Source organism: Aythya fuligula, chromosome 1 (assembly GCF_009819795.1).
Source record: "Aythya fuligula isolate bAytFul2 chromosome 1, bAytFul2.pri, whole genome shotgun sequence".
Lineage (NCBI taxonomy): Eukaryota > Metazoa > Chordata > Aves > Anseriformes > Anatidae > Aythya > Aythya fuligula.
In genome coordinates, this window is record NC_045559.1 from 15,674,111 (window position 1) to 15,698,677 (window position 24,567).

At 39.1% G+C, this 24,567-nt stretch overlaps 1 protein-coding gene across 1 annotated transcript in view; it reads left to right on the plus strand.

Annotated features, from left to right (window-relative positions):
• The window catches only part of SLC2A13 (solute carrier family 2 member 13), a 155,934-nt gene that overhangs the window by 101,937 nt on the left and 29,430 nt on the right, over positions 1–24,567 (plus strand). Inside the window, exons 5-7 of the mRNA XM_032186075.1 lie at positions 8,399–8,562; positions 12,785–12,905; positions 23,876–24,001. Coding sequence (XP_032041966.1) covers positions 8,399–8,562; positions 12,785–12,905; positions 23,876–24,001 — 411 coding nt within the window. The remainder of the gene's footprint in view (positions 1–8,398; positions 8,563–12,784; positions 12,906–23,875; positions 24,002–24,567) is intronic.

The following is a 24,567-nucleotide window of genomic DNA, read 5'->3' on the forward strand; positions in this document are numbered from 1 at the left end:
TTGGAAAATACAGCAGCCTTTTCCTTCAAGCGCTCTTTAAGTCTTTGGCAGCCTGTAAATCAGAAGAATCTGCTATGAATTGGAGGACTTAAGTATGATTTCAGGATCTGATTCATAGATATTTTGGCTTTTAATACTGACAGTAAAGGATGCCCATGTGTTTCCAGCAGTCCTGTATCATAGCTTAAGTCCAGTTGCCTTTGGGGCTAAAGAGCTGGAAGGGTCTTACTGACATAGAATCGTGGAGTCATTTCGGTTGGGAGAGATCTTCAGGATCACCAAGTCCAGCCATCAACCTGACCTACCAAGTCCCATCACTAAACCATGTCCCTTACTTCCACGTCCACATATCTCTTACATACCTCCAGGGATGGGGACTCCACCACTTCCCATGGCAGCCTCTTCCAATGCTTGACCACTCTCTCCACAAGGTGTGGTCAAGCACTTCTACAATCAATGCACCGACACCCAGTGCATTGATTATAAAAGACTTTTTGTTTCTTCATTGTCATACACGCACGTCTCATCTCTGCCACAAGAGATGCCAGCGACGTGCACAAAACAGCAAAAGTGTCATAATTGATTGAAATGATTGTTAGGCAACTTTTGGAAGACAACAATAGATATGACAAGATGTCCTCTGCTGCCCTGCTGAAGTGATTGATTCATCATGGGAGGATGTGTTGTGGTTGAGAATAAATTAGCCACAAAGTTTGTAAACGTAGGTATATAATTGTGTGTCAAACAATATGTATTCAAACTTGCAATATTTTCTTGTGTAAATATCATTTTTCATATTCTCTGTGATTTTCAAATGCAGAAGATGAAACTAGATTTACTGATAGTTATGAGACATGGTAACTTTTATTATTTAGAGGACAGCAGTGTCTTGCAGGAGGTACCAGCAACTGAAACTGCATTGTGCAGAGCAGAACCTCGAGATAAGTTAATCCTGTTATTTTGGGTGCTGCCAGCCTGCAGTACAGCACAAGTGTGGGTCGTGAGGTACTTTTTCAAAACAGGAATTGAAGGAAGACAGTGTACATGCTAAAGAGGGAAGCAATCAAGTCATGTCATTTCATGCAAGAGGTTTTCAGCATAATTTTAAAAATCAACTAAGAGGATGAGTAAAAAGTTTACAATCAGGTTGGATCAGAGGAGAGCAGAGACTGTGAGGGAATCATACAAGACCTGACAGAACTGATGTGGGTGGGCAAATTCACCCCCATCTGTCACTGTATAGCCCACCATATGGGCTGCCAAGGGGTTGTCGAGGTTTTTCGGTATTCCCTTTTCAACTTAAGAGGTGATGTTTTGATGCTTTAAGAATTAAATGGCTTTTCCTTGTGGTTTTGTGCCATGATCTGAACTATTTGATATACTAATATTATGGTTGTTGAATTAGGAATACACTGATAATGAGTAGGAGTTCAGTGACAAAAAAACACTGGTGGAAGGTCTCAACAGGAGGAAGATGGGAATATCAAATGGGAGGAGCAGAAAACCAGAGTATCACCTCTCAGCAGTTAAATTCTTGAAAGTAGATTCAGTTTAATAGCAGAGTACAAGGTTATAAATCTTCAGGTCTAAGAGAATTTTTGTAGAAATCTGGATATCACCAGTTGGAAATGGAGAGGAGAGGCTTGCTCTTTTAGTCATCATTCTGTCCTACTGCTATGTTGGTATTGCTAAATGTCTATATTGGGAGAGCTGATCCAAGAGGTATTAGGAAGCATTGCTATAACCATGTTACAGTGCTTCTTGCTATATGTTTATCGACATCCTCATTTAAAAAAAAAAAATAAAAGTAAAAAATGGTGCAATATGGAGCTAAAAGGGAGTTCAGGAAGACTGGAGAACTCATCTTCCAAAAGGAGACTAAGTAGCTCACTTAACCTAGCAGAAAGGTGTTTGAGAAATTATGATTGCTTTTTAAAATCAGAGAATAAACATCTCAGAGGAAGAAAATCTCTTCATTTTTTATGACGATCTTGGCACATGAATGAATGTATGTGTGACCTTGCCATGAAAAAAATTGTAAGTTAGAAGAAGTTTTTATCAACCAAAAATTTGAGATGTCTCAAACCTTTTTTCATTAGGATTATCAGGGACAGGAAAAGTCAATTTATTTGAAGATGGAACAGTTTTATTTCATTAAAAGCTATTATTGTGAGGTGGTTAGCTGTACATTCAAGGGGTTCAATGACCAAAGAGGTCTCTTACAGGCATGTCACTTTGTTCTTTTGAAGTGTATGATTAAAAAAAAACAACACCACACCTTGCTTACAGAAAGTAAATGTTTTAATGACTATAAGAGGAGTGTTTGATAACATTGGATAGTTGTATATCTCATTTTGATAAAGAAACAAAGGAGGAAATAATATTTTTCCCAACTTACTTGAGTTTCTGTAACCTAAATGAGCCATTGATCTGTTGCATAGAAAAGACCAAAGGGAAATTACTTTTTAAGGAATCTAAAGGCTGTAAACTGATTAACACAGTAGTCCTGGGAATGGTGATGAATCAAAGTGATGAAATGGATTTTTACAGCCTTTGTGATCAGCTTTATTACATGCCTAATGTCAAAGATGAGGTTAGATCTTATCCTTTCTGTGACTTTCCATTTTCATTATTCATAGCCAAAAGAAATTCAGCATCTGAAACATTTTGTCTGACAAAGGCAATTCCCACTGAAAGCTGTGTCTGCGTTCATGTGTTTTGTAATATCAGTGCTGCTGTTGATATTAATACTACTAGCTTTATTATAGGAATGCAAAAAGGAGCCAACCAAACCAGTGTCTAATTGTGCAAAGCAATGTTTCAAAATCACAGCATGGTTGAGCCCAGAAGGGACCTCAGGAGGTCATCTGGCCCAACCCCCTGCTCCAGCAGGGATGTTTAAAAAGCAAGGTAAGGGATTAGACAGACATGATAGGAAATGTAGCAGAGTTTGAATACCTACCCAGGTCTCCAGACTGGTGTCCATGATTGCTCTGAGTGCAGCCTCTGCATGTGAGTGGAAACTGCTGCATCTCCCCTGTCACTGCCATGGGACGTGAAATTGGGAGGTAGAATCACATAATCCAACACTCCAATTATATCAATAAATGCTGCCATATTGCTTTGCAGTCCTTATTTCAAACAAGTCTAACCAAGGAATATTGTTTGTTTCTGCAGCACCTTGCCAATGTGCCTGTTTCCCTTCTCCAGGCTTCACATGGTGCTTAGCAGGGCCGTAGCATCCCTCCTGCCTGAGAGCTGCCACGCTGGGAACATATGCTGTCTCTGGCTCCTTCCAGATATACCAGCTTCTTCCTATCTTGTTTTCATTTCCATTACTTTGACATCTCATTTCCCATATGCTGCCCTTGCTTTCTCCTGCTGTTTCTGTAAGTTCATCTGCACAGATCAGTTGCCACAGTTTAACACATTGGTGAAGCTGTCGTAATCCTGCGGGCTTTTAGTGATGAAAATGGAAGCTTAAACTTTCTAGATTAACCCTTTTTCATAACATAGGTCTAAACAAGTGGGAGAGGCAGATGCAAGTGTGCTGTTCCATAAGCCTGCTTTGCTCTAGAAGTTGTTCTCTAGCTCATACAGCCCATCTTTCACTAACCTGCAGTTACTCCATATGCTTGGCCTCTTTCCAGTAGCAATAATTCCAATGGGAGTTTCTTGGCTTGTGCTTGCTCTTTCTTTAACGCCTCTGAATATTCAGAAATGCCAGACATGATATGATTATTGGGCTCAAGCTGCACACAAAAGAGGAAGGCAGGTACATTTGTAGGGTTAAAAACAGTTAATAACAGTAGCACTATTGCTCAAGTTCATTTTCAGTATTCAACAAAAGTGTATCATGGACAAAGTCACATCAGGTCTTTGAGTCAGTGGAGTGATTCAGGACCTGCATTTGGAAGCCTGTGGTCTTCCCCCACCTCCTTCCCCTGCAGCGAGCAGCATGTGGGATGCTAAGCCAGCCCCAGCCATGTGTTTATTGCTGCAGAGATTCTGTGTGGCACATGATGGCTATCCCAGTTGTTGGGCTGTTGCAGTTCAGGTTAGCAACGTGTAAAACCATCTTGATGTGTTGTCACCTGAAGGTGAAATGTTATGGATGGCTTTACCTGTTCTCCTAATCTTTGTCCAGATGTATATAGTCAAAGCATGCATCAGAACAGGCTGTCTTGGAGAACGTTACGGCTGTAGTTACAGGGATGTGTGATGGTCTGCAATAGGAAGAAGACACAGAATAAGTCAGAACATTTGAAATTTGAGTTAAACACTGTTGTTTGAATCAATGTGAATTAGCATTAGACCCTCAGTTCTTCTGACAGGTTGGTATCTGTCCAAATGGTGACAAGCATCCTGATTGGCATTGGCATAGTCCCATAGCAATGAGCTACCTGGCTGGGCAGATTGCTCCATGGCTCCTTGCAGCACTTACACGGCCAGCCTGCAAGTGTCCACACCAGAAATGGTGGACCTGCCACCTCCCCCCTGAACCTTTCACCACTTAGAAGTCAGCTGGGGAGCAAGACTTTGTATGAATGCTGTAAATAAAACACAGCTATTTTTTAAAAATAACTGCACTTTGTCTTCTGCTTGGCAGCACAGGTCACTCTTGTTGGGGCTGTAGCCAAAAGGAGGTTTTGACAGCCCTGGGTGTGACAGCACAGCTGTGTGGGGCAGGGGATGCTGCAGTGCCCTCACTGTGTTGTCTATGCAGCGCTGCAGCCTGGTGCCTGGTCCAGTGCAGTGCCTGTGCTGGAAATCATCAAACTTGATGGCAATAAGCTTTAGGATTCCCTAAAGAGAGAAAGAAGAGAAACAATGTCAAGGTGTAGAAGCAAGACCATTTTGTAAATGTGGGTTGGCTTTGTTATGATTACTTTTCTTTCTCTTAGTCCGGTAGTTGTGACATTAAACGACCTGATAGAGCACAAGGAGAGGTCATGCACAATTGCAGAAAAAGAGTGTGTACATCTGTTGAAATTGCCACCATTTTGGAACTCCTTCAACATTTAATCATTTGTTTCTTGGCTCTGGCACTACTTGCCATTTCGCTTTGTGTTATTTCAACTGAGTTGCAAAAAAGATGGAGGGATTCATTATCTCTGGGGACTGTTTTTCTTGGACCGAGTAGTTTGAGTAGTTGGACAGTGATTTCCAAAGTATTGTGCTAGAAAAATTCAACAAGCCCTTGCAAACCAGTGCCAGGGTATTATATCTTCATTTTCTTAAAAGCAACAATGTAAAATAAATGCTTTTAAGATGTTGAAAGGTACTTCTAGGTTATTTAGATTTATTCATTAATTCTAGAAGAATGACAAATTCTGTCCAAAAAAGCTGACATCATTAGACAGAAACTTTGTCAGGTATAACAGATGGGCTGGAGCAGCCCCTCCTGAAAGATTGGGGCAATCAAAGCTGTGATGCAGACAACCTGGCAGCTTATCCACAAGCTTTTTTTGGTTTTGATTGAGAGCTCCCAAGCCTGGCATGATCTCCTCTGCTGCTGAATGAGCTGACCTGGGGCCTGATGTGTTTCGAATCATCTAAAGACCTGCTCAAAGGGGGCATTCTCCATTTCTGCAAACATTAGACATAGTCACTTTATAAAAATCCTGACTCTTTACAGGAGGCGAGGGAGGAAAGTGAGGGCGATAATTTGCTTCAAATCTATACTGCGCATTTTCAGTATAAATATGTCATAGAAAGATTAGTCTGGGTATTCTTTACTGTGGAAATGCCTCAGTTGTTTTTTTGTTCTTGATAGAGCAACATTATAGTTTTGACATCCTTGCGGTTGATCCATATTAAAATATTTTATATTTATCTGACTCAGCTACTTCGTGTGGTTTTGTAATTGTGTTTATCTGTTTTGAAAGATAAAGATAAAGCTTTAAAATTCCAAGGAGATGCACGTGCTTTTGTCATTTTCTTTACATTTTAGAAAATAAATTAGGGCTGCCAAACTTTGTCACTGACATTGCATTCCCCATAGGAGCTGCCGTATTTAATGTGGTTGTATAATATCACAGCCTGACCTTTTTCTACCACACAGTTTTTCTCCCTGTCAGGAAGAAATTAAAAAGACTGCACTAATAGGCCGTTAGGGCTGCACAGGTTGGTATTAAAAATGTTCGTATTTAGTGCTTATCATAATCTATGCGAGTATTCTTCTAAATTTTGGAAATTGGATTGCTATGCCATAATAAACATCTCCAGTGTTGCCCAGCAGCCAAGCTGTGTTAGCGTGTCATTTGGATTTTCAGTTTATAAATTCCTCTGTTTTGTTTTCCTCAGAAGTGAAATATGTTGTTTATTTATGGATAAACGGTGAGCTTCTAGCTGAGAATATATAACCAGCGGGTGCAAAAAGCAACTTGGAGCTGCGTTGGATGTGGAAGGTGCCTGTTTGTATGGGTCTGGAAGTAGACCGACACGCTTTCAAGTGATTCTTTACTCTTTGCTTTTTTAACTATCTAGTATCAACGCACTATGCAGTGCTGCTGACGACTGGCAATTTCTGGCTTCACAGTATAGAACTGGATTTTGAGAAGATTTAGATGTGTAGAGTTAAAAGTGGCTGCATGAAGCCTTGTCTGGTTGAAGTAAATAGGAGTCTCATAGCAGGTGTCAGCGGGCCAAGTCTTGACATTTGTTGTTATTTTTCTACCTATAAGAAGAAAAAGAAAAGCAGTATTAGGAGATCAGAGACTGCCTGGATGCTTTTGGTGACTGGAGTAGTGCAGTATGATGTAAGTTTTGACAAGCAGTTAGCAATTTAATTTAGAGAGCCTTAAGAAGCGAGGGCGCATGAACATTAGCATTTTAATTCCAATCACGTCTATGCTTCGTGAATCTCCATCTCCCCAAGATTCACACCGCTGCAGTGATCCCGGAGGATGCAATTCTTTGTTTCAGACAAAACGAGCATGGAAGAGATGTTCCAGCGACTAGAAGGCAGGTCATCCACGGAGCCAGGCCTAAAACATGAGGACGTGGAGACGCCAAGTCCTCAGTGCCAGCAGCTTCACTCTGGGGATCCTCTCCTGCTGCACCCCAGGAGTTGCTTGTATAGCCTCAAATGACAGCATTGGTGAGGAAGAGGAGCTGAGGAAGGGAACCAAGAGGAGCTAAAGACCTTGTCCCAGCATACAGGGCAGTTAGTAACATCCAGCCATCGGTGTCATAATTTATGACTGATAGTGTCTCAACTGACTCAGGTGCTTTCACAAGCAGTCAGCTGAACCTGTTGTACATCATGGGCATGTCCATCATGTCCATCATCATCCATCACTGGTCTGAAATAAAAATGTTTTATGCTTAGTGGTCCCCATGTTTTTTATGCTAAAATTTCCAAGGGCAACACATCTGGGCTTTAAGACAATGGGGTGGCATTTAAAGCAAGCTGCATTTTGAGCAAGGGAAAAAAAGAAACCCAAGCTTTGACATTTCTGATGGTTATTACTGCGTGAAACCAATGGGCTGTTAGGTATGTGAGGGATTGAATATTCAGTATTGCAGACGGCACAAATTAACAGAACAAGATGGAAAGTGCTTATGCAACACGAACAAAGCTATTTGCGTGTTTTCCTGAAGGTTTATTGAGCTCTCCCTGAGAACACAGGCACAATATCTGTATTCATCTGATCTCTGTGAAAAACAATAGAAGGCTTCCTTTTTTTTTATATTTTCTTTTCATTTTGTTCATTTGAGTTATTTATGAGTTCCCGTTTGTGTGGAATGGTGGATTCATTTTAAAATTAAACAGAAACTTCTGTCAAACTCTCCTGTTTGGTGCAGATTCACATTCCTGCAATGTGGTGCTAACGCATTTCAAAACGATCATGTTCTGGCTAGACAGAAGTAATGCAGTGGAGAGTGTCAGGCAAGCTGGCGGCAGGGCATTTAAGCTGCAAAACCTAAAACCGGGAGTCTGGGAGGATTGCTTGCAACGTGTTGGATGCCATAGATTAGTTCTGTGTGACCTTTAATGAGAGTGAAAACATATTCAATTTTTGAGCTGTCTTTCCCTAGACAGTACACTGAGTGCTGAAATCCCACGTTTTGGCAGAAGGAAAATAGAGCACAAAGCAGTGGCTGTGTGGATTTATTTAAATTAAAAATGCAAACCCCATTTCTAGCAGAACGTGACTGACCATTGGAAATACAAACAGCCAAGGCAATGGCAATTCGCCTCTTGATGTCCTTCAGCCAAAACTTCAGTCGAGCACAAGTTGTGCCTTGGTGATGTCTGATTTCCCAGAGTAATTGGGTGTCAGTGTGGGGCTGCATATGCAGGAGGTCACACTTGATATTTGTTATTTGTTTTGATTTACAGTCAGGAAGTACAATATGAGCCAAGTTCAAATCAGCGGTGTCTGTCTTACAGGTACTACAGTGCTACCATTTTGCAGATGTCGGGAGTTCAAGACGACAGGCTGGCGATCTGGCTGGCCGCCCTCACAGCCTTTATAAACTTCATTTTCACTCTCGTGGGAGTCTGGCTTGTTGAAAGGATGGGTCGCCGGAAACTCACGCTTGGCAGCTTAACAGGTGAGTGCTTCGTGAGTGAATTGGATAGGCCTCATGGTAACACGAATAAAATGAAGATAAAGTTTCAAGTGCTAATTTTATCAAAGTAATCCTCTTCAAACTAATGATGTTGACCCCTGTCTCCTTGCTGAAATCCTGTAGGTTTTCAAGAACAGTAATACAGTACCACTGCTAAGAGCTAGTTATAAAAATAGAGGTTTAGCATCTTATTTTTTCATGTGCAGTTTCTTTTTCAAGCTATGTTTGATAATGCCTTTACTTAGCTTTTTATACTTTTTTGTTTGTTTGTTTTGGTGTAAGGAATCAAATGCTTGGAACTTCACAGCTGGTTAGTTTTTAGATCTCATGTACATCTGCGATATGCAATTTCTGGCTCATTAATGTGAATTCAGAACATTTTATTAAGAACTACTGGAGAAAGCATATCACACAACCATCAAAGTATTTTTTAAAAAGTAAAGCAGTTCTTTGCAGTTAGTTCAAATGCAATACAGTCAGTGCATTACCTGCATTCATGTGACTGTAATTGGTCTCTTGCATGAGGGACAAAATCACAGAATTCTGAATTTCTGCATTTTGTCCAAATATTCAAACACTGTAACTCGGTGATGCAGCCACCTGTTAGGAGCTGGAAGGGCAGAGCTAGCAGTCTTGCCTGCACTCAGCAGCATCCTGTTGCTTACCTGGCCCATGCCCTTCTAAGTGCCCGTTCTGGCTGAAGCACGTCCCTGGCCCTGGCTGAACATCTGAAAAGCTCATCAGCTTGCCATTGATGTCACATGGCAGAGGGGGGACCACCTGCCAGGCCGCTGCCCATCTGCAGACCCCTAGGGACAGCAGCCAGTCTGCGCTCACAGCGGTGGAATGCATTTGTGTAGGCCCAACGCTGGCTGCAGTGTTGTCTGTGGTTCAAACAGTTGCCCAAATTGGTGAATTAAAAGATGCACTTTGGAGTCACTTTGGTGTTTTTAAGTTATTTTGTACCTGTATTTGATACCATCTTGATTTGGAGTTGAGAATCCAAAAGTGTTTTTAGGTTCCTGAACTTGTGATCTGAGTTCAGAAATGTGGTCACAACAGGAGAGTAGTCCTATACAGACTCCTGTACCATTCCCTGTACCCAACACCTTTTCCCTGTGGTACATGTGTGTTTTCATGTCTTTCTGGGGAGTGCAAGCCTCATGACATTCTCCCTAGACTTGTTTTGTGGGTGCTGCCTCTCGTTTATACTCTGTTGGAATGCAGTATTTACACATTAGGCCCTCATACCTCATATGTGTGGCCAGCCCCTCAGGGGTTCATTGCTTATCTGGAACCATCATATAGGTTTCATTTCCACACAGACTTTCCATAGAATCTCAGAACTCCTTGCTTTCTGACTCTCATTGACATATTCAAAGGTTATAAGCTTGAAATGTAGATGCTAATGTGTCTTGTAAAGCATGAGTCATGGAACAGATGAGAAGATAGAAATAAGGCACAGAACGAACAAAGGAGAATAATGCAGTTAAAGGTCATTTGTTTATGATATCTGGACACAAAGTAATTATTAATAACATCCATGTTCCTTGTTCTGTGGTCAGTGGCCCACTGTCACTCTGCAGCATCTCTTGATCCATGCTGTGTTCTTACAGTGCTCTTCATCCTATGGTCCCTGCTTTAGGAAAATAAGACATGAATAATAACAATAATGAAATCATGTCATCTCTCTGTGCTATTTAGAGGGCTTTTTTTTTATGCAAGGGTTGACACAGACTTAGGTTGTGGTGAGTATGATGTGCTTTACTCAGCAAAAGGGCTAAAATGATAATTACTGAATCTGCTGATGGATTTGTTTTCAATAGTGAGTTTTCTCATGTGATAAACTTATATTTTAATGCCCTATTTTGGTCTGTGTTTCTAAGGAAATTGACCTTCACATGGAGTTATTACACCGGCTATTTTTCTGGTCTTTGGACAAGCTGTATATGCTCCAATTTCCCATTATATAAAACAAGGGCAAAACTACTACCTTTGCCGGCTGCTACAAGTTTATCCTGGAAACAGTTCTTCATCTTTCTTTTCCTCTTTTTCTTTCTTCAGAGTTGTTCATTGGGAAATGTGGAGAGTTTGGCACAACTGCAGTACCCATTTTATTTGTGTTTTCCTTTTACTCCTTCAGCAACTGGCAATTTGAAAGCATGGTGCTAGTTGGGCATTTGTCAATTTTTATCTCTGTTTGTAGCAGAGAGGATCTAAACTACCTTTGGGTAGTTTATTTATTTATTTACCTTTTTTTTCATCTTAGTTAATGGCATACTGTAATTGTATGTTTTTGTTAATCTTAGACAAACTTTCCACAGAATGACAACATATAATAAGCTTCATTTACCAGTTTTATATACTCTGTACTTTTCCGAAGAAATAAAACATTTGCAGAGGGACTGTAACTGCGTGCTAGTGTGTTTGTTTAACTTGAAAGACAGACAAGGCATATTTAGAATGAATATAAATAAGATTATAGGTCCCATCTAAATATATGTTGCGATCTGGTTTATGGCATTTTGAAAGTACAGTAAATACAGAAAGTACAGTAGATCTAGTACAATATCATGCAGGCAATATCATTCCTGCCCAGAAAGCTAGGATTGTCAGCATGCCTAGCAGTCATAGCAGTACAAAACCCAATTTAAAATAAATTGAAATTACATATTATGGTGGATAGGTGCTTTCTCACAAGTAGTTTGTAACTGAGTTTAAGATCTTAGTTGTCTCTGTCTAGGTAAATGTGTGGTCCAATAATCTTCAGTTCATGCATATTCATGCCTATTAGCCATGGCTGCTGCACAGACACATTCATGGTATCTTGGTGCTTAAGATATTATTTATTCCTCAGAAAAAAATAATCATACACTTGATGGGTTTGCCTGCTAGGAAACTTATGTTTTTCCCTTTAAGAGCATCATCCCTGACCCAGCCCCAAAACTGCCAAAACAGTAAAAACCAACAAGTAAAAAACATGTACAAGAATGAATAATTTCTTAAAGAGTGGCAAGAGTGATATGCTATATTTTTAATGCAGTGGCATTTTTAAAGATTTGTAGAGATGCATTTCTGAGAATTTCTAACATACAGAGCAAAGGGTTGCTGAGGAGTATTTTTAATTAAATAAAGCATTCTTCATTTGCCCTTAACCATTAAGCTATGTCATTGCACATTTCTAAATGTGTGCAGCCTTCCAACTGGGACGTACGTGAGTCTATTTTTGTGTGGTAAGGGAAACGTCATTAAATAATCAGAAACTAACTTACAAATGAAGTTATAGCTAGTTTCATATTTTTAGTGTTGTTTGTCTGTACATCAGGATATACACGGTCTGTGGGACCTCCCAAAATATGCCACATAAGTAGCAAGTATACAAATAGATATAGGGGATAGAATTAGATGCCTCATCCTGTAGCAAATGTAGATGTAAATGTTTCAAGATGTCCAAGTTTGGGTTAGCTGCAATACTCATAGTGATAAATTATATTAATTTCATTAAAACGATACAGCATATTGTGTGTGTGTGACAAATCAGGTAGAAAAACTATGTAATGCTCTAGTAATGACCTGTTTTACAAAGTATGAATCCTGTCCATGCACAAGGAATTTGCTGGAGTCAGGAGCCTCCCCTAAGGAGGGGGCTCTTCTCTCGCAGATTTGTTATGTGTGCTGTTTGAAACAAGAAATTCAGAAATTGCAGTTGCACATTTTGGTGGCATTTGTATGAAAAGTCAAATTTCTCTCATTTCACAAAGGCAGGAAGAGTTGATGAAACAGCTGATGCTATTTTCTATTTTACAGGAAAGCCTGCGAGTCTGGTAGTGGGAGGAAGTGTGATGATTTAAACGTTGCTATTAAATTTTACCTTTACAGCATTATTTTCAACACTGGAGAAGAATATATCAGTTCATTCATGCAGTCTTCAATTCCACATGCCACAAAATAGTATTGACCTGTTAATTTAATATCTGGACATTAAACTGAATGTACTTGACTTTAATATCTAACCCGTTTCAAGATGGGGATGTAGCAAAGGGTATTTTTCTTAGATTCTCATCACAACTGCTCAGCATAATTGCAAATGCTGTATGCATAATAATGGGGTGCCTTGCTTTCCCGAGCATAGCTCGGTTCAATAGAGAATTATTTCATGTTCTCTGGAGAGGAGTATCACATTGTTCTTTATCTGTATTTTTAGGTACTGCTGTAGCACTCATTATCCTAGCTTCGGGATTTTTGCTATCAGCTCAGGTCTCGCCAAGAGTTACACTTAATCCACCAGATCCTTCACATCAAAACTCTACCTGCACAAAATACAGGTGAGATTTCATGATCATTCATCCAGTCTTCTTGAAGATTTTTTTCCAGTTAATTGGGTATTACAACTTCATGCAAGTAATGGAATTCTCACAGTCCAGTACAAGGGACTAAGTTAAATACCTAAAGTTAAAATCTTTACTTTCTTCAATAGAGAAAATTAGATTCTTTCCTTAAATGCTCTGAATAATCCCTTGGAGTTTCTTGGATTAAATAAGGCAGTTAAGCACCAGACTACACACTTGAGATCTCCTCTGCTATATCAGACCTGCTACAGTTTATAGCAGACACAGTTTGGAATATTTTAAAAGTAACTTGTAAAATATACATGCTGTTATTAGTCCACTCATAGATTTGTCATATATAACAGCTATGAACTGGTCAAAAAGATGTTTTCCTTGCCTTTTGTTTTACTGAGAAAAATAATAAGAATAATAAATCTTTAGAACAATGGTAGTTACAAGCAAATGTGATTTTTGGACCTTTTTTTTTCTACAGTGGGTAAAACATTGCTTTTGTATACAGTTGTGGTTTTAAATAATATTACTTCTAAGGTGTTAGGAACGTGCTGTTTTCTATATTTTGTGTGTTTTTATTCTTGTGTGAGTGCTCTTATGCTGGAAAACACCAGTGCCCTAACTGAGAGAAGAGTGGCTACATGGCTGAAGAAATTTTTATTTGTGTTCAAAATCTGTCTAGCATGTGCTGGTTGTAGACATAAATATCAAGAAATGAGCAGTAGGCATCTAGTTTCTTGGAGGTATTAGTTAGAAATATGGTTCATGGCTTCACATATGACAGAACATTGTCTCTAAGGAGGTGAAATTTTACAGACCCTGGGAAGGGGATGGAAGGTCTTCAAAAGAGTGTAAACAGATGCTAATAACTCCAACATTAGATACTACCAGATACGAGAATTGCAACTTGCAAAAACTATGTTTTTCCTTCTTTTCCACTGCAGTGTCACCTATATTGCTATTTTTGAGATGTGCCTATTCATCTTCCTCAAATGGCGAGCAAAATAATTAAAGGATGAAAAGGTGGAAAAAGCTTTCAAATGTTCTTGTTTAAGAATAAGATGATGTTAATAGCAAGATGTCAAAAGGATTTGCCTAGGACTTAAGTTAACTGTTTGGATGGGATGTCTGTAGACAGCTGATGCACCATTTTCAGAACTCATTATTTGATATCTAATGAACATAGGTGACTATATAACCTGAAACAGTATATAAAACTGCATAGAAGAAACATGACTAGTTCATCTTAAGGAGTATAGAAAATTATTTGACACAATTTTCATTTTCCAGTTAAACACAGCTAGTCAAATTTGGATTCACTATGGCTTGCTCAGCATGTTCTTCTGGACAAAGCCATGAAAAATTAAAGCAATTAGTTCTAGAGAAGGCATGTTACTTAATTAGTTATTGGAATGCTTTAGTCTGTCATGATTTCTGACATGGAAGAGAGCAAAAGCAGATATGGTAGAAAATCAAATGGTCTAACAAAGAGCAATAAAATAATTTAAATATTTTCATTTGGGAGTATTTTGAAAAAGAAAGAATTCTCTTAGTTTAAAGATAAAAGTGAACGTGTAGGGGGAGTTAAGTTAATGGCAGTGGCCTCTTGCTTTTTTATCCATGTTTTAGCTCACTTTGGTGTAACTGCTGGTATCTTACATTGCTTAGCGCTATACCTTGCAAGCCTTGAAGAGGTCTCAGAAATCTCTAAACATGCATGCAGCATGGCCAGCTCAGAATATGGGGATGTTTCTAACTATAACTTTCCTTTGTCTCTGCCAAAACGTATTTACAAGTTAAAAAGAACATTGTCAAAATGTATTTTGCTGACAGAAGTTTTGGTGATACTGTGCGGAGTAAAAATGCTTTGTATGTTTGCAGATCTGTTGGGTTAGAGTAAGCGTGGGTGTCCATAATGGAAGCCTCAGAGCTACTACAAACAGTCTGTTTGTTTGTTGTTCCCTTGATCCGTATTCCTCTGCACAGATTAATTTCTGCTGCTGGAATAACAATGAAGATAGAACAGACTGACAAATGAAGAACACAGCCACTGTTCTGACAAATGCACCCAGGGCTTGAATACTACCTTCTGAAAGAGCCGTGCCATGCAAACAGATATGTGTTGTGTTTTTTTTTTTTTTTTTCAGAAAACAAACCAATAAGACACATTGCGAATATCAGGTAAAACATTTTCACTTGGTGTAAAGAGGTGAAATATCATAGATGAGCAACAGTCAAAAAATAATATGTATATCCATGAAAAAATCAAATGTAATCCTTATTCGTAAGGACATCATGGAAGTAACGCAAATCCAGCAGGATCCTTGAGCAGTGAAAGTCTCTTTGCATCCTCACAGGTGGACCTGGGTGGGTGTCTCACTGTGGAAAAGCAAGGTGAACACTCTCACATGTACCACCCTTAAATCAAACTTAATTTTGGCACTCAACCCGGGTAAGGTACAGGTGTTTGCAGTGTGTGACCACGTTTCTTTGATCTTCATTCACTAGAACAGCTGCGGTCTGTTATCCTTAAAAGGATACCTGTGGTCCCTTATCCTCAAAGCCATAAAGAAATTCAGAGGTAAATTCAGGAGTACAAAACAGCACAATTCCAAAATTTGCCATCTGAGAAATTAAGAGATGAGTTGGCTATTCCAGTTGTTTTCCCATCTGCTCAAAGCTCCATAAACATGTTTCTTTTTTTATGTGGGATTTGCCTGCTTCTAGAAAGAGGTCAAGTCTAGGGGACATGCAGTAACCATGTTCTGGCTTTTCCCAATCTTCAACAAATCAAAGGTGTGACCATCCACACCTTGCTTTGGGAAAATGATCCATTTTTGGACAGTAGCCATCATCCCATTTCCTCGTATTCTTGGTCTTTTTGTCTTCTTTCATTCAAGTGTCTATCTCTTTTACTGTACCTCTTCAGATTTGGTCAGCTGTGCAAGACATAACGTGTTCTTGTGCTGCATAAGTAATGCTGCGATGTGGGAATGGTATCTTCTGCACTGATCTCAGGTTAACCCTGAGTCTCATACCCTAGGGAAATGATACCTGTACAGAACTTCCTCAGGTTCCTTCCCCATCTGATTGTCTTCAGAGTTCGACTAAAACAATCCAGGCAGCAGCAGCTGGTCTGGGCACACAAGGCTTCTCTTGTTTGTTTTTGAATTAGTCACCCTCACATGGTTCGTGTTCCTGAGCTCATTGACCACGTACTTGCACACCACTGAGATGAAGGTACCAGTGCTTAGTGCTGATACACATCATATTCGAGGAAGCTAATAGGCAGAAATAGGTATTTTCTTTATGAATTTAGCAAAAATGTTTTATAATGACCAGGAATGAAAAGCTCAGCCCAGAAACTAAAACTGGTTTTACTGTATTAAATAGCTTTAATATACATCAAGTAAATAAATACTCTACTAATAATGCATTTAAGATAGAGAGAGTGAGTATATTAGCTATTGTACTTTATTTTTCCTAGTTAACTCATTAAAAATCTGAGTTATCTGCCAACTGGACATCAGGATTCTTCATGCTGTTGCTATATCACAGAAGCAGTATTTTTTATAATATGATTCTCATTTTATGTTTCCAGTGTCAAAGTGGCTGATCTACTGGTCATTCTGATAACTCAGGATTGCAATAATAAGTATAGTAATGTGTTACTGCTATTAAGTTCAGAAGATTATGAATATGTAAAGAGAGAAACTTTTCAGAATAATTTTGCTAGCTCTTAGGAAATGTAATTAAGATTCTGATAGACAGTTTATGCTGTAGAACTGTAGAGTGATCTCAATATAGTCATGAAATTTATTAAGTAGATAGTAAGGATATATCGGTTGGTGATGCTTTTCCTTTTGCTGGTGTCTTATTCCTGTCAATCAAAACTTGTCATTTAAAGTAAAAATCATAAGGAACAGGCAGCACTATGTCAGTTACATGCACCTTTAATTTGAATGGAATTTGAGGAAAAAACTCCCCTAATTAACTTAAATACAAAAATCTGAAGGGTTACTCATCTAAAGTATAAATTCAGAAAAAAAAAAAATCTAAGACGGATGATTGATACTTATGTACAAGTAGATCAGGATGCTTTTTATGGACTGTCAGCATCAGCACACAGTCTGCTGTCAAGGTGCTTATGGTACTAGAGATGTAGCCGTGAGGACCTAAGCACTTAACCAACGTGAGGTTTGTAGAGAGCAGTTTCCTCTACTGGAGTATTGTAGGTAGGAAAAATGGATGAGCCACTGGAGTACTCCTCAAGCCTAAAGCAGAAGCAGCAAGCACCAAGAAGCTGAGAACAGTTGCTCTGTTTAAATCATCTTGCTTATTTCAGGCGTGAGAGTTCTGGAAAAGAGGGTTTTAAGGAAGGTTTGGAGAGAACTAATGTATTCAGATGTGGCTGGCATATCAAGAAGAGTAAGTATTTAAAACTCATCTGAAAGTTTTCTTAGGAACAGGTCACTAAGGAACAGTCTCAGTGGACTAGGTGGAGCAGGAGCCTGATCTGAAGATGCAAGGCGTTGATTGTACAGGAATGTAACTGGGACTTAGATCTGTTCAAATAGCTCTGTGGTGAGATACAGAACGGCACGCAGAGTGTGAGTCTTGTGATTATAAAAGATAGCTTTTCCCAATGGGCATCATTGATCAGAAACACACATTACCTAAAGGATTGTCAGTAGAGCCCAGCAAACAAGCTTTTGTAGTTTGGTTTCTTGCAGTTGCAGTAAAGTGCTCCTGAAGTCCTGCTGGGTTTTTCTCATTCTTTGTTAAATATCATATTTCCTGTGTCCCAGATATGACAGCTTGAAGTAGTATCTTGCAGTTCCCAGGCATTTTAACTACTTAAAGCATCCCCCATATACTTTGCAGAGTGATATTTAATCAGAATTTAATGGTTAGTGTTGGAAGCAACACAGGAATCATCAGGAGAATAAGGAAGTACTTGATTTCATGCATGAGGTGCAGTGAAGCACGTGCAAACAGCACTAGACCTCAAACACAAGCATGAGACTGTTTTGAACAAGGTCCTAATAGCTAACTGAATTGGAGTTTGTGTATAAAAATTAAGTAGGGAAGGTAGAGGATTGTGTGCATAACCAATTCTGAGAGCAAAGAGTAAGCACGAGGGCATGCCAGGTAAGATCAAAGATCCATCTAGCCTAGAACATGTTTCCCGTGTGACAAACAGCAAGCTGGGAAGAGTAGGAAAGAGCACAATCAAAGTGACATTGCCTTCCAGCCCGTGGTGATTTGCAGCTTGTGTTCTCTTTGGTGGCATTTGCTAATCCTCAAAAGATACTGCAAGGCCCTTCTGTCCCTACATCAGGCATTTCCTGCCTAAGATGATATTTTATGTAGAACTGCCACAGTTCTACGAGGAAAACCTTGTTCAGAATTATGAAAACTTGCATCATGCAGAGCAGGAGCGGTGGGTTCGGCAGGCACTCAACAGTGCAACTTCTTTTATGGAGAAGACAGTTGGTGAAGGCACTTGCAAAATGTCTTACATGTTGTGAGTATATCAAGTTTTCACACCTAGCTACTACTTCACATACACAGGCTGACTGTGCAGCATGTGCTCAGTGCGACTGATGAATCCGATACAAGTGGAAAGAACACATCACCATGAAACATCCTTCTTTGTGAATGTCTTCTTACTCTGAGAGGCTCTTCTTGCTACCCATGTAGCACAATATTAGGAAATTCTGGGAAAGAACTATGTGGTCCACAATATATTACCAAGCTCAGTTTGTATTTCCGTAAGTGGATGATAGGAATATATTAATACAGTTTCCATAACTGGATAACAAAATGCATAAGGCAAAGTTGAAGGTTCCTAGAAGTGAGGCAAAAGTGAAAATTGATAAATGCTTGAAATTAACAATTCAGAAATCAAGGTTCAGCCTAAAAAATATACAATAATCTGACAGAAAGAGCAGCAGCACTTACAGAACAAAGGCATTGGACAAAGGTCTCTTACTACTAAAGCACTCAACAAAAAGTGGCAAGGTGCAATTTGCAGCTCAAATTAAGAGACCCCTGAGAATTGCAGGAAAGCTGTATTTACAAGGTCATTTTACAAATGTAGAGCACAAAACACAATGGCAATCCAAATGTAAGTGTGGAGTATTCTAAACAGCAGGGGGAGAAGCAATTGTGAACCTTTCATTGGCATCTGGAGGGTCACTTCAGCAGGACAGATTTTATTCAGTCTTTTTAGAGACTGCACCAGAGGCTACTAAGCTGCACTGTTAGGAAGCAAGGAAACCAAAATTTCAGTATCAGGCCAGATGGGTCCACTTAGCCGATTAATAATACATCTGTACACTTCAGTTCTCTCTGAAAGAGGAAGGAATTGTCATCTTTGGGATCAACCTGTAGCCTCAGAAAATGTTTGCAGGGCAGCCTGCTCCAGGGCGATGCACCCTGAAAGCTGGCGGTGCTCGGGCTGACAAGAAATTGCCAGCACTTGAAGTTAGTGCTGTCAGGCTTTTTAAATGTCAGATATTCCCAGCTGATCAGATGAAAAGAATATAAGAGCCTTGACTGAGTTGGCAGCCAGAGTGGGGAATTGCAGGCTTGGGGATATCTACTCTCCTAACTGTCCATCACTTTATCAGTAAACGTGCTCTGATAATGAAGCAGGATCCCAGAAATCCCATTCTGTGGCACTTCCCAGTACTTTGAGGGGCCGGGATACTGAGGCTTCTGTTCTGTAGACTTCGTTCAGCTGAGCTGCAAAGAAGCTGGACATCTTGGGACCTCTGGAGCCTTCTCTATTTGTTGTTCCTCCTCTCCACAGGCTGAAGCACCTGTCTAGACACTTGCCTTCTTGTGTTGCCTAGGAGCCCAGCTGTGAGGGAGCCAGGCACATTGTAAAACCTTCCTGCTGCAATGCTGCCTGGTTTCATCAAAATCAAATCATCTCTGCCAGATATTTCAGTCCTGATGAATTGACAGGCTGATTGAGAACCATCCTGTCTGGGAATTTTCAGCTGGCTCTTGACAAAGGAACCTGTTTGCAAGGCACTACCTCGTAACCTTAACATGGGTATCAATATTTCAGTGCAAAGAGCAAGGAACGCATTTCCTTCCTATAATTGCATGCAAATATCCTTCTTAACATAGACATCGTGGATTATTCTGGTATGGACCTTTCAATGCCGTAATGGATCTGCAGTGTACATTTGAATACATAGCAGTATTTCTATTTTCTGTTTCATTATTCTGACATATAGTGGGCATATCTGGGTAGCACTGATAAGAAGGTACATTTCAGGACAGGAAGGAGATCTGTAGTTGATAGTTACATATCAGTAAGTATTATATTGTGCATTTCTTTCCCTGGTATATTGTGCATCCTGATTTGTCTACATCACTCTGAGCATATATGTAAGAATATGTGACCAAGGTCAAATTGACTAAATATTTCTATTTAGCAAATACATGTAGGAATGGGGCTTAAGTGAAGAAGAGCTTAAGCCTCAAACTAATACATGTTTTATTTCCACTTTAATTTTTGGAGAAAGAGATTTAGAGCAAGCAGCTTCAGCACATTATTTTTTTTCTTTGTTTTTAAATTGCTTATTTTTCAAAAAACAACATTCCCTGCTTATTTCAGTCTGTGTCTCCAGCAGCCATTGCTCATTATTAACTGATACAGATTTGTTTACTTTTTTATGAAACAGTTGTGTTGATTCTATGTTGGAATTTTGGAGGAAAGAAACCCATTGTTCTCCATCTTGGAAAGAAATTATGACAATCTGCCTTGTCAAATCAACATAAAAAATTGATATCAGTGCTAAAACAGAGCACGGAAGAAAGCTGGATTGTATGGACAGCAACAACCTCGCCGAAATCTGCTGGGAGTTAGATTTGGAAGTGCTTTAAGTCTTAATGTATATTAACATCTAGGTTTGTTTCCTCTGACATAAATTGGTCTTGTCTTCTGAAGCCAAATCCTGAACTCCCTATATCGCTAACGATAAAAAAATCCTAACATAAGTGTAAAGGGTTTTTTAAATATTTGTCATTTGACTTTCAGTCTGAAAGACAAGCTTCAGAAAAGCTGTGGAAAATAATCAAATTGTGAAAAATAATAATTTTAAATTACTTTAGCTGTTATGAGTAGCTGTGACCTCCGACATTTGGCATCACATGAAATGCAGCAACCTTTATTAAGTCGAACGCCAACTGCAAGACACAGTTGTGCATACTCAATAAAGCCTGAGTTGCAGCTGAACTAACAACCCTATAGACAGACACTGGGATCAATAGTCAGATTTTTTGATTTTTTACTGGACTACCGGGTGGGAAAGGAGGAATAAATGAGATTCCTTCTACTTCACAATTGACTGGTTACCAGTACCCAGCTCTGTATGTGGTTTTATGGAATTATCAGTAAAGTGAGCCCAGTAGGACACAGTAAAGAGTGCACAGTTTAGTCCTGTCATTCATCTCATGCTTCGATTTTTGTGAGGACACTGAAGTAAATGACGAGGCATCCTGTCCCTGCTCTGTTCTCCCTGGGCAACACCATCAGAGCGATACCCATCATCATGTCTAATTGTCATTCCTCTGCATTCTCGTGCCTTGCTGATGTTCTGGCTGGTGCTGCTTACTTGAATATATTCCTGCTTGAAGTAAGACACAAGAAGAATACATCTAGAGAACCGTGAATCCTGAAATTTTCCTGAGACAGTTGTTGCCTACAATTGACACTTCAATGTGTCATGGTTTGCACGTGATGTTCACATTAAATATAATTTGCATATAGTTGACTTGAAGATCCACTACCTCCTTTGATAGCGTGCAGTGTTCAGAAGTGGCTGCTTTCCGTGCCAGGAAGGCGTGCTGCATGTACTAGCAACCTGAATCTTTTTAGGAATTCATGTTGTTAAAAGATACTTTGATATACAGCATAACTTGGTTGGAAGGTGTTTTACGATATGAAAATCACATATTAGCATAAATTACCATCAAATATAAAATAGATTATTAAAAATTTATGAAATAAAAAAATACATTTTTTTTTATGTGCTGTCTTCTGTACCTGTCAACTGTGTTGCTCGCTGTCCATTGCTGTCCTAATATTGATTAATGAAATGCAATGAAGTTTCTCTAATATAATATTGGAGTGGTCCTTTCCTTTCATAGTTGATAATTGTGGTTATATTTTTCTCATCTATGCTTGTGAGAGAAGAAAGAAATGCTTACTACTGTCAGATATGATCAACTTCTGCATGAATGTTTTGTTTCATCTCCATTATAAAAAATTATTTCTGCAGTTTATAGCTCTATTAATAAGAGCTAATGTAATGCAGTTTTTCCAATTAAAAAGAAAAAAAAAAAAAAAAAAGAGCAAGCTTTCCAAACCTGGATTTGATCTCTCATTTATGGAAGAGGGAGGTATACTTAAAATACATTTAGTTTCTGAAGAGCAGACAATCTGGAAATTCTGCAATAATTTGATAATTTAGAAAGCTTCAGTGTTAAAGAGTACAACATTCTTAGACTGCAGAAAAGTGGGAAAATGCACGGTTCAAAGGAATACATTGTTTTTAATGCTTTCCTAGACTCTTTCTTGCCAACTACCATACAAACTGACCTTATTATCCCACTTTTAGAAACATCTTAGTAAGGAAAGTTGAAATGTCTAGATGTCAAATGTGCTTTCAGACTTTTAAAATCTGTATAATCTGCTTTTCTGATTTAGTTTCTTGTGACTTCATTATGCAGTTACTTTTACTTTTGCTAATAACAGTATAGTTACTTAAGCAGATTATTTCTTTGTTCACTGAGTCATTGTTATAGATGCACACTCAGAATTATTAGGATTATTTCATTGGGTTTGTTGTTACACGTATACATTTTGAAGGTATTTTGGTCACCTTAATTATACATTTCCAGATAATATATTTCAAAGTTTAATTTTAATTTAAAATTTACAAGTTTGCTCCAGATTATAAAGTTTCTTATGCTTTTATTTTTAACTCCTAAAGTTGTCCCTCAGAATTTATGAGGGACTTTACTGATGAGAGTGTATCTCCAAGTCTCAGATGGCTTCTTGGAAGCTAAACACCCAGGTAGTTTAACCACAGTAGCAATGGTCTTGAGCATCTGCAAGATCTGTGGACGATTGTGCCAGAAGCTTTCAGATAACTCACACTGTATGAAGAGTTTTGGAATGTCTTCATAGTTCACATGCTCGAATCCCACTCCATTTGAGGTAGGTCTTAGACTGATACCTAAGTGAAATATCTGTAGGGCTTTTGGCAGCTAAGCTCCCAGTAGGGTCAGTGGGGACATGGTCAATGGAGTCTGAAGAAGTTTACTGCCTTGTCACTTGAGTCAGTCGCAAGACTGCACTGACCAAACTTTGCCTAAAATGTAAGCATTTCTTCCTCTTTGAGAACCCCAAGGCAATCTGAGACACCTGCATGGAGCTGGCAAGTATGAAGCGCAGGAATGATCTTCAAGAGCACTGTTCACTGCCATGAAGGGCAGGCAGGATGTATTTTTGGGCACTAGATGCCTGTATGTGAATTGACTGCACTCTGTCCGTTAAATATAATGGGAATTCAGTGCCTGAGTTCTCACACGGAGGCGCATGGTGTCATAATTTCAAACTGACTCCCACATCCATATGTGCCCAAATCCTGCTGTTGTTTTTTAAATTAAAATTCATTCTTTGGGTGAATTCTCCTGCAGCCTGATCAAGATTCATTGGGAGCTTTGCAACTGGGCTCACCCTTTGCCAAAACGTGGTACAGAAGATGGAGAAAGCTATTTGTATTCTGTTTTGGGTAGTTTCTATTATCTTGTCTCCAACACTGACAGCTTGACTATGTGCATCCCAGGAATGATTAGGTGGTGCTCTTGGCTTTGACACGTACAAATAAATAAAGTCTTCCTAAAGTATTTATTTCTTTCTCTTTCAGTTATTGTAATGGATGTATGTTAGATCCAGACTGTGGTCTCTGCTACAAACTGAATAAATCAAGTGTTGTCGAGTCCTCGTGCATCCCTGTTGATAAAGATTCTACAATGAAAGCAGCTTGGGGCAGGTATGTCACTTTTCAAGATTTTCTGGTCTTATGATCTACTGACTGTGTATTTTGCACTATTGAGTACACTTTTAAACACAAAATGTTACTCTTAGGATATTCTGGAAGAAATCCTTAGCTATGTAAAGGATGGGTAATTACATTCTAACAAATATTCTAAATAAAAGCCTTGACCCTGGTGTGTGCAGCCAGCTCTGCCCCTTAGAAAGTATGGCAAAAGTGTACTAGCAATTAGTTAAATTAACTTTTCCCTAAGGTTTCCATTCATTTGAAGTGGCATGTTCCCTAGATATACATCTAAAGCCTTCTGAGTTAATTTTCTTTTAAAATGCTTTAATTAAGCTACACTTTTAATATTGGCCTAATAAGGAAACCTAATTACTCTGCTGAAGAATCTAAAATTATAAAAATCTGAAAAGTACAAATTGCCAAAAGCATGCTTTGCAGGCACAGATTTCTGTACTGGGCTTAAAGTGAGCATCGTGGTGTATGTTGCACTTGGGGTGTAAAAATGTGTGAATTCACAGAAAAAAAGCTCCAACATAACTGCAAAATATATCACACCT